Source organism: Dryobates pubescens, chromosome 3 (assembly GCF_014839835.1).
Source record: "Dryobates pubescens isolate bDryPub1 chromosome 3, bDryPub1.pri, whole genome shotgun sequence".
Classification (NCBI taxonomy): domain Eukaryota; kingdom Metazoa; phylum Chordata; class Aves; order Piciformes; family Picidae; genus Dryobates; species Dryobates pubescens.
The window spans coordinates 12526000-12539696 of NC_071614.1; the positions used below are offsets into that span (position 1 = coordinate 12526000).

General features: G+C 53.2%; 1 protein-coding gene across 1 annotated transcript in view; it reads right to left on the reverse strand.

Moving 5' to 3' along the window:
• LAMA3 (laminin subunit alpha 3) overlaps positions 1 to 13697 on the reverse strand; it is a 169955-nt gene that overhangs the window by 145669 nt on the left and 10589 nt on the right. Inside the window, exons 3-5 of the mRNA XM_054180143.1 lie at positions 9863 to 9980; positions 9133 to 9251; positions 4124 to 4294 (exon numbers count right to left, since the gene is read on the reverse strand). Of these exons, the coding sequence (XP_054036118.1) occupies positions 4124 to 4294; positions 9133 to 9251; positions 9863 to 9980 (408 nt within the window). The remainder of the gene's footprint in view (positions 1 to 4123; positions 4295 to 9132; positions 9252 to 9862; positions 9981 to 13697) is intronic.

The following is a 13697-nucleotide window of genomic DNA, read 5'->3' on the forward strand; positions in this document are numbered from 1 at the left end:
CTGAGTCCCTCTGCTGTGTGCAGTTACCTTTCTGTGTGGCTTGGAGGAACTCCAATCAATGAATGGCCCTTTCTGACATGCATGGTGAAGGGGATGAGGGTGGTGAGAGCCTGGCACAGGTTGCCCAGGGGAGGTGGTGGCAGCCTCCTGCCTGGAGGTGTTTGCAGCCAGGCTGGATGTGGCTGTGAGCAATCTGCTGTAGTGTGAGGTGTCCCTGCCCATGGCAGGGGGGTTGGACCTGGCTGATCCATGAGGCCCCTTCCAACCCTGACAGTTGTGTGATTAGTTTTGCTCTGTGCTCTTACTGACTCTCCCCCTCTGCTCCACTCTGCTGAGACCACAGCTGGAGCTCTGGGGCCAGTGCTGGAGCCTCTGTGCCAGGAAGGATCTAGAGGTGCTGGGAGGGGTCCAGAGAAGGGCCATGAGGAGGAGCAGAGGGCTGGAGCTGCTCTGCTATGAGGACAGACTGAGAGAGTTGGGGTTGTGCAGTCTGGAGAGGAGAAGGCTCCCAGGAGACCTTCTTGTGGCCTTGCAATATCTGCAGGGGGCTCCAAGCAAGCTGGGGAGGGACTTTTGAGGGTGTCAGGGAGGGATAGGACTGGGGGGGATGGAGCAAAAGTAGAAGTGGGGAGATTGAGATTGGATGTGAGGAAGAAGTTGTTCCCCATGAGGGTGGTGAGAGCCTGGCAGAGGTTGCCCAGGGAGGTGGTGGCAGCCTCCTGCCTGGAGGTGTTTGCAGCCAGGCTGGAGGTGGCTGTGAGCAACCTGCTGTAGTGTGAGGTGTCCCTGCCCATGGCAGGGGGGTTGGAGCTGGCTGAGCCTTGAGGTCTCTTCCAACCCTGACAATTCTGTGATTCTAACCACCAGCTCAGTGTCCCATGGCTACAATACCATCAGATATAGTGATACTGTGATACTGTGATATTCCTTACACTCAAGCTGTGCTCCTTGCCAAGTCAGTTCATGCTCCATTTCCATCTGCCTGTGAGCAACAGCTTCAGGGTTACTCAAGACACCCAAGGTACTTAATGGGAGTGCTGTCAAGGGACTGTTTTCAGTGCAGAAACCCTCACACACATTTGTGCAGTGCCTCACCCCAGGGCTTCCTCCAATTGTTCCCAGCTCTGCATTGTAAATGAAAAGGTTCAAACCAACAATTACAACATGAAGCCTGCAGTCTCTCTAAGGGTATGGATTTCTGTGTGCTGTTGCCTTGAGGAAGCTGAATTTCCTTCCATATCCCCACTGGAGGGGAGTGGAATTTGGCTTTCAAGCTTTTGGACAGCCCCAAAACCTACTGAAAACACCTAGGGACTGTGGAGAGGTTGTAACTTTGGAGTAACCTCTCTGATTGCTGCCCCTTCAGAACCTCAGCTACTGTGTCCTGAAACTCAGGCACTGCTTCCTGAAACTTTCCTTGCATTAATAAGGGAAACTTGTGTCAAAAAAGGCTGAAGACAGAGATTGAGTTGCTCAGTTCTGTGTGAGAGAGTTAGGAAGCTGCCACTCGGAGAGGGACCTTGGGGGTGTTGGTTGACAGTCAATTAAATGTCAGCCAGCAGTGACCAGGGGGCCAGGAGAGCCACTGGCAGCCTGGCTTGGGTCAGAAGCAGGGTGGGCAGCAGGGACAGGAGGTGACCATCCCTCTGTGCTCAGCACTGGGGAGGCCACACCTCCAGTGCTGTGCTCAGCTCTGGGCCCTCACTGCAGGAAGGACATTGAGGGGATGGAGCCTGTCCAGAGCAGGGCAGCAAGGCTGGAGAAGGGCCTGGAGCCCCTGGGCTAGAGGAGGGCTGAGGGAGCTGTGGGTGTTCAGGCTGGAGAAGAGGAGGCTCCCAGGTATCTGAAGGGGGCTACAAGAAGGCTGGGGAGGGACTGCTCAGGATCTCAGGGAGTGATAGGACTAGGGGGAATGGAATGAAGCTGGAGGTGGGGAGATTCAGGCTGGAGGTGAGGAGGAAGTTCCTCACCATGAGAGTGGTGAAGCCCTGGGATGGGCTGTCCAGGGAGGTGGTTGAGGCCCCGTCCCTCGAGGTGTTTAAGCCCAGGCTGGATGAGGCTCTGGCCAGCCTGATCTAGTGTGGGGTGTCCCTGCCCATGGCAGGGGGGTTGGAACTGGCTGATCCTTGTGGTCCCTTCCAACCCTGACTGATTCTATGATACTATGAGAACAGTCTTTCCTCTTCTGATCTCTTCCCTGCTTGTTCTGTGCTCTGAAGGGAGACAAAGCTGCTTCTGCTTGGCCTTGGCTGCATTGTTTTGATGAAGTCTAAACCAACTTTTTCTCTGCTCCTTTCTCCCTTTGGGACAGGGGGTGGGAAAGCAGAGAGACAACTCACCTGGTTTCTGACCAGGGGGTGGTTCTCCTGTTGTTTGTTAACTGTAAACCCTGTAAATATTGTGAACCCTGTGTATTTGGTACACATTCATTGCAGTCCATTGCAGACTGTAGCCCTGCTGTAAATACAGCTGCCATTTGCTTCCAAATGAGCTGCTCTGGCAAAGTTAATGTTGGGGGGGATGGAATCTCAATCCAGCACAGGGAGTGCGTCACCTTTAAAACATTCAGGTCATTATTTTTTTGGTCAGAGTGGCTGAGAGCAGCCAGGCAGAGAGGGACCTGGGGGTACTGGGTGACAGCAGCTGAACAGGAGACAGCAGTGTGCCCAGAGGGCCAAGAAAGCCAATGGCATCCTGGCCTGCATCAGGAAGAGTGTGGCCAGCAGGAGCAGGGAAGTCATTGTGCCCTGTGCTCAGCACTGCTGAGGCCACACCTTGAGTCCTGTGGCCAGTTCTGGGCCCCTCAGTTTAAGAAGGACATTGAGAGACTTGAAGGTGTCCAGAGAAGGGCAACAAGGCTGGGGAGGGGTCTGGAGCACAGCCCTGTGAGGAGAGGCTGAGGGAGCTGGGGTTGCTTAGCCTGCAGAAGAGGAGGCTCAGGGGAGACCTTCTTGCTCTCTGCAACTCCCTGAAGGGAGGTTGTAGCCAGGTGGGGGTTGGTCTCTTCTCCCAGGCACCCAGCAGCAGAACAAGAGGACACAGTCTCAAGCTGTGCCAGGGGAGGTTTAGGCTGGAGGTGAGGAAGAAATTCTACACAGAGTGATTGCCCATTGGGATGTGCTGCCCAGGGAGGTGGTGGAGTCACCATCCCTGGAGGTGTTCAGGAAGAGCCTGGATGAGGCACTTTGTGCCATGGTTTAGTTGATCAGATGGTGTTGGGTGATAGGTTGGACTTGATGATCTCAAAGGTCTTTTCCAAGCTGGTTAAATCTATTCTATTCTATTCTATCCTATCCTCTTCTGTCCTATCCTATTCTATTGTACTGTATTCTATTGTACTCCATTCTATCCTATTCTATCCTATCCTATTCTAACCTATCCTATCCTATTGTACTCTATTCTATCCTATCCTATTCTATCCTATCCTATTCTATCCTATTCTGTTCTATTGCACTCTATTCTATCCTTTTCTATTCTATTCTATTCTATTCTATTCTAGCCTATTCTAGCCTATTCTCTTGTACTCTATTCTGTTCTATCCTATTCTATCCTTTTCTTTTCTATTCTATCCTATTCTAGCCTATTCTAGCCTATTCTCTTGTACTCTATTCTGTTCTATCCTATTCTATCCTTTCCTTTTCTATTCTATCCTATTCTATTCAATCCTATTCTATTCTATTCTATCCTATCCTATTCTATCCTATTCCTTTTCTATCCTATCCTATCCTATTCCTTTTCGATCCTATTCTATCCTATCCCTTTTCTATCCTATCCTATCCTATCCTATTCCTTTTCTATCCTATCCTATCCTATTCTTTTTCTATCCTATCCTATCCTATCCTATTCCTTTTCTATCCTATCCTATCCTATCCTATCCTATTCCTTTTCTATCCTATCCTATCCTATCCTATCCTATTCCTTTTCTATCCTATCCTATCCTATTCCTTTTCTATCCTATTCTATCCTATCCTATCCTATTCCTTTTCTATCCTATCCTATTGCTTTTCTATCCTATCCTATCCTATTCCTTCTCTATCCTATCCTATCCTGTCCTGTCCTGTCCTATGCCATCCCATCCCGTTCTGCACCATCCCAGGCTGGTGTGTGAGCAGCCAGGCCTCACCCTGCGTGTGACGGTGGGGTCTCGCTGTGCTTTTGCGATCAGGTGTCCCAGGAGGGTGCTGGTCCGCAGGAAGCGCAGGCGGATGCTGCTGGCTGTGGTGAACTCCCGCAGGGGAAGGGAAGCGGTGAAGTTCTTAGCCCCTGGGCGACCGTTTACCAGAGATACCACAACCTGACACGGGGAGGGGGAAAAAGAGGCACGTGGCTGTTAAAATCCAGCAGCTGCCAGAGGCAGAAACAGCACAGAGCAAAACTAATCACACAACTGCCAGGCTTGGAAGGGGCCTCAAGGCTCAGCCAGTCCCAACCCCACTGTCATGGCCAGGGACACCTCACACTACAGCAGGTTGCTCACAGCCTGGCTGCAAACACCTCCAGGCAGGAGGCTGCCACCACCTCCCTGGGCAACCTGTGCCAGGCTCTCACCACCCTCATGGGGAACAACTTCTTCCTCACATCCAATCTCAATCTCCCCACTTCTAGTTTTGCTCCATCCCCCCCAGTCCTATCACTCCCTGACACCCTCCAAAGTCCCTCCCCAGCTTTCTTGCAGCCCCCTTCAGATACTGGAAGGCCACAAGAAGGTCTGCTGAGAGCCTTCTCTTCTGCAGACTGAACAACCCCAACTCCCTTAGTCTATCCTCAGAGCAGAGCAGCTCCAGCCCTCTGCTCCTCCTCTGATCATCAGTACTCCAGGTGTGGTCTCACCAGAGTGGAGCAGGGGGGAGAACCACCTCCCTCAACCTGCTGGCTATGCTTCTCTTGCTGCAGCCCAGGCTCTGCTTGGCTCTCTGGGCTGCAAGTGCTCACTGCTGGCTCCTGTTGAGCTTCTCCTCCCCCAGCACCCCCAAGTCCCTCTCTCCAGGGCAGTCTTCATGTGTGGGATTGCCCCAACTCAGCTACAGGACCTTGCCCTTGGTCTTGTTGAACCTCATGAGGTTGGCTTGTGCCCACCTCTGCAGCCTGTCCAGGTCCCTCTGGATGGATCCCTTCCCTCCAGCTGTCAGCAGCACCACACAGCCTGGTGTCATCAGCAAACCTGCTGAGGGTGCACTCAATGCCACTGTCCATGGCACCAACACAGATGTCAAACAGGACTGGTCCCAGTCCTGATCCCTGAGGGACTCCACTTGTCCCTGGCCTCCACTTGGCCATGGACCACTGACAGCCACCCCTTGGGTGCAGCCATCAGGCCAGATCTCATTCTAATAAAAGAATCCAAACATTGACCATTGTTTCTGAGGGTGCCAGGTAGAGATAGGACTTGGGGGAAATGGAGCAAAACTACAAGTGGGGAGATTCAGATTGGATGTTAGGAAGAAGTTGCTCCCCATGAGGGTGGTGAGACACTGGCACAGGTTGCCCAGGGAGGTGGTGGAAAGACATTGTAGAGAGGCTGCTGCTGGTCTCTTCTCACAGGTAATTAGTGATGGAACAAGAGGGAAAGGCCTCAAGCTGCCACTGGGGAGGTTTAGACTGGACAGTAGGATAAAATTTTCCCATCAAGAGTGGTCAGGCACTGGAGCTGCTGCCCAGGGAGGTGCTGGAGTCACCAACCCTGGAGGTGTTTCAAGGTGGTTTGGATGTGGTGCCTGGGGCTCTGGTTCAGGGGTGACCCTTGCAGAGCAGGGTTAATGGTTGGACTTGGTGACCCTGAGGGTCTCTCCCAACCTGAATGTTTCTGTGGTTCTACTTGCAGTAGCAATCCCACATGGATTCATGGTTTGATAGGATCATAGAGTCATAGAAACATGGAATGGTAGGGGTTGGAAGGGAGCTCCAGAGGTCACTGTGGCCAGCAAGAGGGAATGGATTTAACCTGGAGGAGGGGAGATTGAGACTGGATATTAGAAAGACTTTTTTTCCAGTGAGGGTGGTGAGACTCTGGCACAGGTTGCCCAGGAAGGCTGTGGATGTCCCCTCCCTGGAGGTGTTCAAGGCAAAGCTGGATGAGGCCTTGAGCAAGCTGGGCTGGGGGGAAGTGCCCCTGCCAGTGCCAGGGCAGGTGGAACTAGATGATCTCCAAGGTCCCTTCCAATCCAAGCCACTCTATGAATCTATGCACTTCCCTACCACAGAAGCAGCACCCAGGGCAGGTGACACAGGAGCACATCCAGATGGGTCTTGAAAGTCTCCAGAGAAGGAGACTCCACAACCTCTCTGGGCAGCCTGCTTAGGGCTCCAGCACCCTCACAGCAAAGAAGTTTCTCCTCATGTTGAGGTGGAACCTCTTGGGTTCCAGTTTGTATCCACTGTCCCCTGTCCTAAAGGGACAATATCTTTCAAAGGGACATTTCATACCAAAGCCAGGACTGTGGGAAGAATGGTGTTGTTGGTCTGGGACCTTCCTGGATTCTCATTACTCTTTAGAACACATTGAGGGGGGTGGAAAGTGCCTCTGTTTGGAAAAAGAGTAGGGATAAGCCACAAAAAGCCCATGTTTGACTAGGAAAAAACAATGGGAGCAGTCACAAGGAGTTATATTAAAGAGCTGAGAGTGACAATGGGAGGTTTGCCTGAGTGAAAACATCAGCTGCTGGCCCTTTCCCAAAGTACATTTATTTTTGGGTTCAGGCACAAACATTCCTGGAAAAATATTATTGTTAGCAGGTCCAGTGCCTGGGAGCACACTCATGGTCTGCTGGGAGCAAGCAGAGAGTGCTGCTGCAGAGAACCCCCTTCAGCTTCAGCTGGCTTCCCAAACAACAGCTCTGGGACCTCTCTATTGTTGAAGGAAAGAGGTGCCAGCAGCAATCAGCAGCCTCTGGTAAAGGAACAACCCAGGGCAGGGCAAGAGGCTTTATTTACAAGCAGATTGCTGCTCTCAGGTGGCTCCTGGACACCAAAGCACAAGGCCAGGCAATGGTGCTCTTGGCTGCAGCAGAGTTGCTTTGGCAAAGGTCACAGAGCACACAAGAGCCCAGCAGTGGAAACTGTTCCTTGCAGTATTTTATTACAAGTAATTGCCCAGATAGGTTACTAAACAAATTCTGCTTTACTATAGAGCCACAGAGCTGTTGCACTTGGAGAAGACCTTTAAGATCATTCCATCCTCTCTAGCTCTGCCAAGCCTGCTGCTAAGCCACGGCCCTCAGCACCACATCTCTGCCTCTTTGAAACACCTCCAGGCATGGGGATTCAACCAGCTCCCTGGGCAGCCTGTGCCAGGCTTGGAGAACCCTTGCAGGCAAGAAGTTTCTTCTAATCTCCAACCTAAACCTCCCCTGGGGCAACCTGAGGCCATTTCACAGAATCACAGAGTTGTCAGGGTTGGAAGGGACCTCAAGGAGCAGCCAGTTCCATGGGCAGGGACACCTCACACCACAGCAGGTTGCTCACAGGCTGCAAACACCTCCAGGCAGGAGGCTTCCACCACCTCTCTGGGCAACCTGTGCCAGGCTCTCACCACTCTTGTCCTATGATTGATTCCTAGGAAGATGAAACTTCAACCCCAGATCCATATGCTCAAAATTCTGCACAACTCTTGAGGAGCTCAGCTCTGGATTCTAACCGATCTCAGACAAGCAGAAGGCCAGCAGGAGCCATCAGCACAGCCAGGAGGTGAATGTTGGTTCAAATAACACAAGGCACAGCTCTGCCTAGCAAGAAACAACAGCTAACAGCAGAGCAAGCTTTTCCAAACACATGGGTTGTGTTATAAACTTGGAGCAGCTGGTATATTCTTCTCAACTATCTATTTATCCCTGAGTGGTGAATGTCTGCTCCTCCAGCTTGCCCTCCCAGGAGCAGTTCTGAGGCAGGAGGAGCTGCAGTGGTCAGAGAACATGGTCAGCACCTTCAGAGGCACAGGGCTCAAAGAGAGGTACCTACACCATGGTACAAATCAACACAGGTGGCTCTGAGCAGCCCCCCAGCCCCACAGGGAACGTTAGGAGGACCCAGCTCACCCTCCAAGCATCTCACCAGCTGCTTACATCCTTGCTTAGGGACTGCTGAATACAGATTCAAGCAGACACAGCTGGGAAATGACTCCCAGTTCCAGGGCTCTATTGAAAAGCCCTGGAAAGAGATGCTCACACCTTGGCCCCCTCACAGCTCCCAGAGATGCTCTTTGCTTCCAGCCCCACACCTTGGCCCCCTCACAGCTCCCAGAGATGCTCTTTGCTTCCAGACCCACACCTTGGCCTCCTCACAGCTCCAGAGATGCTCTTTGCTTCCAGCCCCACACCTTGGCCCCCTCACAGCTCCCAGAGATGCTCTTTGCTTCCAGCCCCACACCTTGGCCCCCTCACAGCTCCCAGAGATGCTCTTTGCTTCCAGCCCCACACCTTGGCCTCCTCACAGCTCCAGAGATGCTCTTTGCTTCCAGCCCCACACCTTGGCCCCCTCACAGCTCCCAGAGATGCTCTTTGCTTCCAGCCCCACACCTTGGCCCCCTCACAGCTCCCAGAGATGCTCTTTGCTTCCAGCCCCACACCTGGGCCTCCTCACAGCTCCAGAGATGCTCTTTGCTTCCAGCCCCACACCTTGGCCCCCTCACAGCTCCCAGAGATGCTCTTTGCTTCCAGACCCACACCTTGGCCTCCTCACAGCTCCCAGAGATGCTCTTTGCTTCCAGCCCCACACCTTGGCCCCCTCACAGCTCCCAGAGATGCTCTTTGCTTCCAGCCCCACACCTTGCCCCCCTCACAGCCCTTACTGCTGCTCTTTGCTTCCAGCCCCATCCCTTGCCCTCCTCACAGCCCTTATTGCTGCTCTTTACCTCCAGCCCCACACCTTGCCTCCCTCACAGCCCTTACTGCTGCTCTTTGCTTCCAGCCCCATCCCTTGCCCTCCTCACAGCCCTTATTGCTGCTCTTTACCTCCAGCCCCACACCTTGCCTCCCTCACAGCCCTTATTGCTGCTCTTTGCCTCCAGCCCCACACCTTGCCCCCCTCACAGCCCTTATTGCTGCTCTTTGCCTCCAGCCCCACACCTTGCCCCCCTCACAGCCCTTATTGCTGCTCTTTGCCTCCAGCCCCACACCTTGCCCCCCTCACAGCACTTACCTCTCCATTCTCAAGAGGCAGGATGCGAGAGTACTCCGTGGTGCAAAGGACATCATTGTCCCTCCTCACTGGCAGATTTGCTTCCTTCCCAAAGAGCTCCAAGCAATCTGCCTTGGAGTCTGGCCAGAGAAGCACAAAATTATTCTTCTACATGAAAAGAAACATCATCCTCATCATTATAATCACCATCCTCATTATCACTATTAGTGTTATTCAAATGAATGAAGGAGTATCTGCTGTGCCCCCAGGTAAATTCTGCCCTCTCACTGAGCACTGGCAGTGATTGGGTCACTTACTACAGAACAATGGAATGGTTGGTAGCAGTCTCAGCCATCTCTCCCCTCACCTCAATGTATTCATACAATCCTAGAACAGTTTGGGATGGAAGGGACCTCAAACATCATCCAGTTCCAAGCCCCTGCCTTGGGCAGGAACACCTTCCACCAGCCCAGCTTGCTCAAGGCCTCATCCAACCTGCTTTCAACACTTCCAGGCTTGGAACCCCCACAATTTCCCTGGGCAACCTGTTCCAGTGCTGCAACACCCTCATGGGGAAGAATTGCTTCCTCATGTCTCACCCAAACCCAGTTTCTTCCAGTCTAAAGCCACCAATCCTCATCCTGTCACCCCAAACCTCTGACAAAAGTCCCTCCCCAGCCCTCCTGTAGCCCCCTCACGCACTACAAAGCTGCTCTAAGGTCTCCCCAGAGACACAGGGCTTGGTACTCACGAGCAAAGTACTGCCAGGGAGTGTAGCTCCTTCCAAAGTCCACTGATCTCTCTAAGATCCAGAGGTCTGGACGAGGAGAGTTGGCAAACTTGATGAGGATATAGGCAACGTGGAAGAGCTGGCAAGAGAGCACACAGAGACCTTAGCAGGAGCTGCTGCAGCTCAGCAGGAAAGCACAAGACAAAAACTAGCTGACAGACTCACAGATTGGAAGGGACCCTCAGAGGGCATCTTGTCCAACCCCCCTGCACTCAGCAGGGACACCTCCAGCCAGAGCAGGCTGCCCAGGGCCACAGCAAGCCTGATCTTCAATGTCCCCAGGGCTGGAGCCTCAACCACATCTCTGTGCAGCCTGTGCCAGTGTCTCACCTCTCACTGTGCAGAACTTCCTCCTGATGTCCAACCTAACTCTGCCCTGCTCCAGCTTCAAACCATTGCCCTGATCCTATCCCCACAGCCCCTTCTGAACGGCCCCTCCCCAGCCTGCCTGGAGGTCCCCTTCAGATACTGAAATGCAGCTCTAAGGCCTCCCTGCAGCCTTCCCTTCTCCAGGCTGAACATAGTATCATAGTATCAGTCAGGGTTGGAAGGGACCACAAGGGTCATCTAGTTCCAACCCCCCTGCCATGGGCAGGGACACCCCACACTAGATCAGCCTGGCCAGAGCCTCATCCAGCCTGGGCTTAAACACCTCCAGGGATGGGGCCTCAACCACCTCCCTGGACAACAGCCTCAACTCTCTCAGCCTGTCCCCACAGCAAAGGTTCTCCAGCCCTCAGATCATCTTTGTGGGCTCCTCTGGCCCCACTCCAGCAGGTCCATGCCTCTGTCATGCTGGGGGTCCCATAGTACTCCAGATGAGGTCCCAGCAGAGCAGAGGGGCACAATCACCTCCCTCCATCTGCTGGCCACACTTCCTTCAGTGCAGCTCAGGCTGCCATCGGCCTTCTGGGCTGCAAGTGCCCATTGCTGGCTCATGACCAATAATCAGCTCTCCTTTTGTGCACAGTGAGGCTGTGCTCTGCACTTTCATCCACTCCCACCAAAAACAACAGGCCAGATCCTCAGCTGAGTACCTCACCTGCCAATGTGCTCCACCACACTAAGAGTGTGTTAGATGCCACCTCCCATATTCCAGACAGCTCTGGGGTGCACACATCTGACTGCCTGGATGTCTGAAGGGTATAATAATTAACCTTGAAAAGTGAGCAGCTCAGCATCATTGAACCAAGACACTTCTGGAGCATCCTGGTACCTCTCTGTTGCATTCTAATCATCTCATTGGAGGAAAGTCACAACGATGGAAGAGAAAATCCTCACCCCCCTTACACTGGGACCCCTTTGGTTGTGGTTGGTAGCAGTCTCAGCCATCTCTCCCCTCACCTCAACGTATTCATAGAATCCTAGAACAGTTTGGGATGGAAGGGACCTCAAACATCATCCAGTTCCAAGCCCCTGCCTTGGGCAGGAACACCTCCCACTAGCCCACGTTGCCCATGGCCTTGTCCAACCTGGCTTTCAGCACTTCCAGGCTTGGAACCCCCATAATTTCCCTGGGCAACCTGTTCCAGTGCTGCAACACCCTCATGGGGAAGAATTGCTTCCTCATGTCTCACCCAAACCCAGTTTCTTCCAGTCTAAAGCCACCAATCCTCATCCTGTCACCCCAAACCTCTGACAGAAGTCCCTCCCCAGCCCTCCTGTAGCCCCCTCACGCACTACAAAGCTGCTCTAAGGTCTCCCCAGAGCCATCTCTCCTTCCTGCTGAACAGTCTGTCTTCATAGCAGAGCTGCTCCATCCCTAAACCAAAGCATTTCTCATCCCAAACAATTCAGTGATGCCTGCCAGACATTTCTCTCTGCATGCACTCCAAGAGCCTGCATTTGGATTCCACTTGGACTTCTGGCAAGGAACAGCAGAGTGCCATGGGATGAGGCACACTGCAGCTCTGACATCACAGAATCACTGACTGTTAGGGGCTGGAAGGGACCTCAAGAGACCATCAGTCCAACCCCCCTGCCAGAGCAGGGTCACCTAGAGTGGAACATACCCCAGAGACAAGGCAAACAAACCAAACATTCCCAACAGGCTGAAAAATAATCACTTCCAAAAGATCCTGAGCCAGTTCTGGGCCCCTCAGGTTAGGGAAGATGTTGAGATGCTGGAAGGTGTCCAGAGAAGGGCAACAAAGCTGGGGAGGGGTCTGGAGCACAGCCCTGTGAGGAGAGGCTGAGGGAGCTGGGGTTGCCTGTCACCCAACACCTCCTGACAACTAAACCATGGCACCAAGTGCCACATCCAATCCCCTCTTGAACACCTCCAGGGATGGGGACTCCAACACCTCCCTGGGCAGCACATCCCAATGGCTAACAACTCTCTCTGGGAAGACCTTTCTCCTCACCTCCAGCCTAAACCTCCCCTGGCACAGCTTGAGACAGTGTCCTCTTGTTCTGCTGCTGCTTGCCTGGGAGAAGAGACCAACCCCCTCCTGGCTACAACCTCCCTTCAGAGAGTTGGAGAGAGCAATGAGGTCTCCCCTGAGCCTCCTCTTCTCCAGGCTCAGCAACCCCAGCTCCCTCAGCCTCTCCTCACAGGGCTGTGCTCCAGACCCCTCCCCAGCTTTGTTGCCCTTCTCTGGACACCTTCCAGCAGCTCAACCTCTTTCCTAACCTGAGCAGCCCAGAACTGGACACAGGACTCCAGGTGTGGCCTCAGCAGTGCTGAGCACAGGGCACAATGACTTCCCTGCTCCTGCTGGCCACACACTTCCTGATACAGGCCAGGATGCCATTGGCCTTCTTGGCCCTCTGGGCACACTGCTGGCTTATGTTCAGCTGCTGTCAGTCAGCACCCCCAGGTCCCTTTCTGCCTGGCTGCTCTCAGCCACTCTGCCCCCAGCCTGTAGCTCTGCCTGGGGTTGTTGTGGCCAAAGTGCAGCCCCTGGCACTTGGACTTGTTGAATGCCATCCTGTTGGCCTCTGCCCATCTGTGCAGCCTGGCAAGGTCCCTCTGCAGAGCCCTTCTGCCCTCTAACAGATCAACTCCTGCTCCCAGCTTGGTGTCATCTGCACATTTGCTGATGACTGAGGACTCATCCAGATCATCAATGAAGATATTAAACAGGATGTGGCCCAGCACTGATCCCTGGGGGACACCACTGGTGCCTGGCCTCCAATTATACACAGCCCAACTGAAAGCAGCAATAAGATTTGTGGACTCCTCTTTTTGAAGTGTAACAGGCAGATGTCTGCTTTTCATCACACACTTCATCACTGCCTCATCTTCTTCTGAAGCCAGAGCTCAGAAAACTACCTGAGGGGTTATAACTGATACCTGCTGAGCATCAAGCAAGCCAAGAGGAGGCCACACCTGCTGAAATTAGGCAATCCAGAGAGTCATGGGAAGGGCAATGAACTTCAGCCAGAAATTCTGCTGTCAGAAGTTGCCAATCTGTTGAAAACTACAGTGGGGGAAACCAGGGCCAATAAGAGGAATAAATGAGACTTTATTAAGCCCTGTGAGGAGAGGCTGAGGGAGCTGGGGTTGCTTAGCCTGGAGAAGAGGAGGCTCAGGGGAGACCTTCTTGCTCTCTCCAACTCCCTGAAGGGAGGTTGTAGCCAGGAGGGGGTTGGTCTCTTCTCCCAGGCAAGCAGCACCAGAACAAGAGGACACAGTCTCAAGCTGTGCCAGGGGAGGTTTAGGCTGGAGGTTAGGAAGAAATACTTCCCACAAAGAGTAATTTGCCCTTGAAATGTGCTGCCCAGGGAGGTGGTGGAGTCCCCATCCCTGGAGGTGTTTAGGAAGAGCCTGGCTGAGGCACTTGGTGCCATGGTT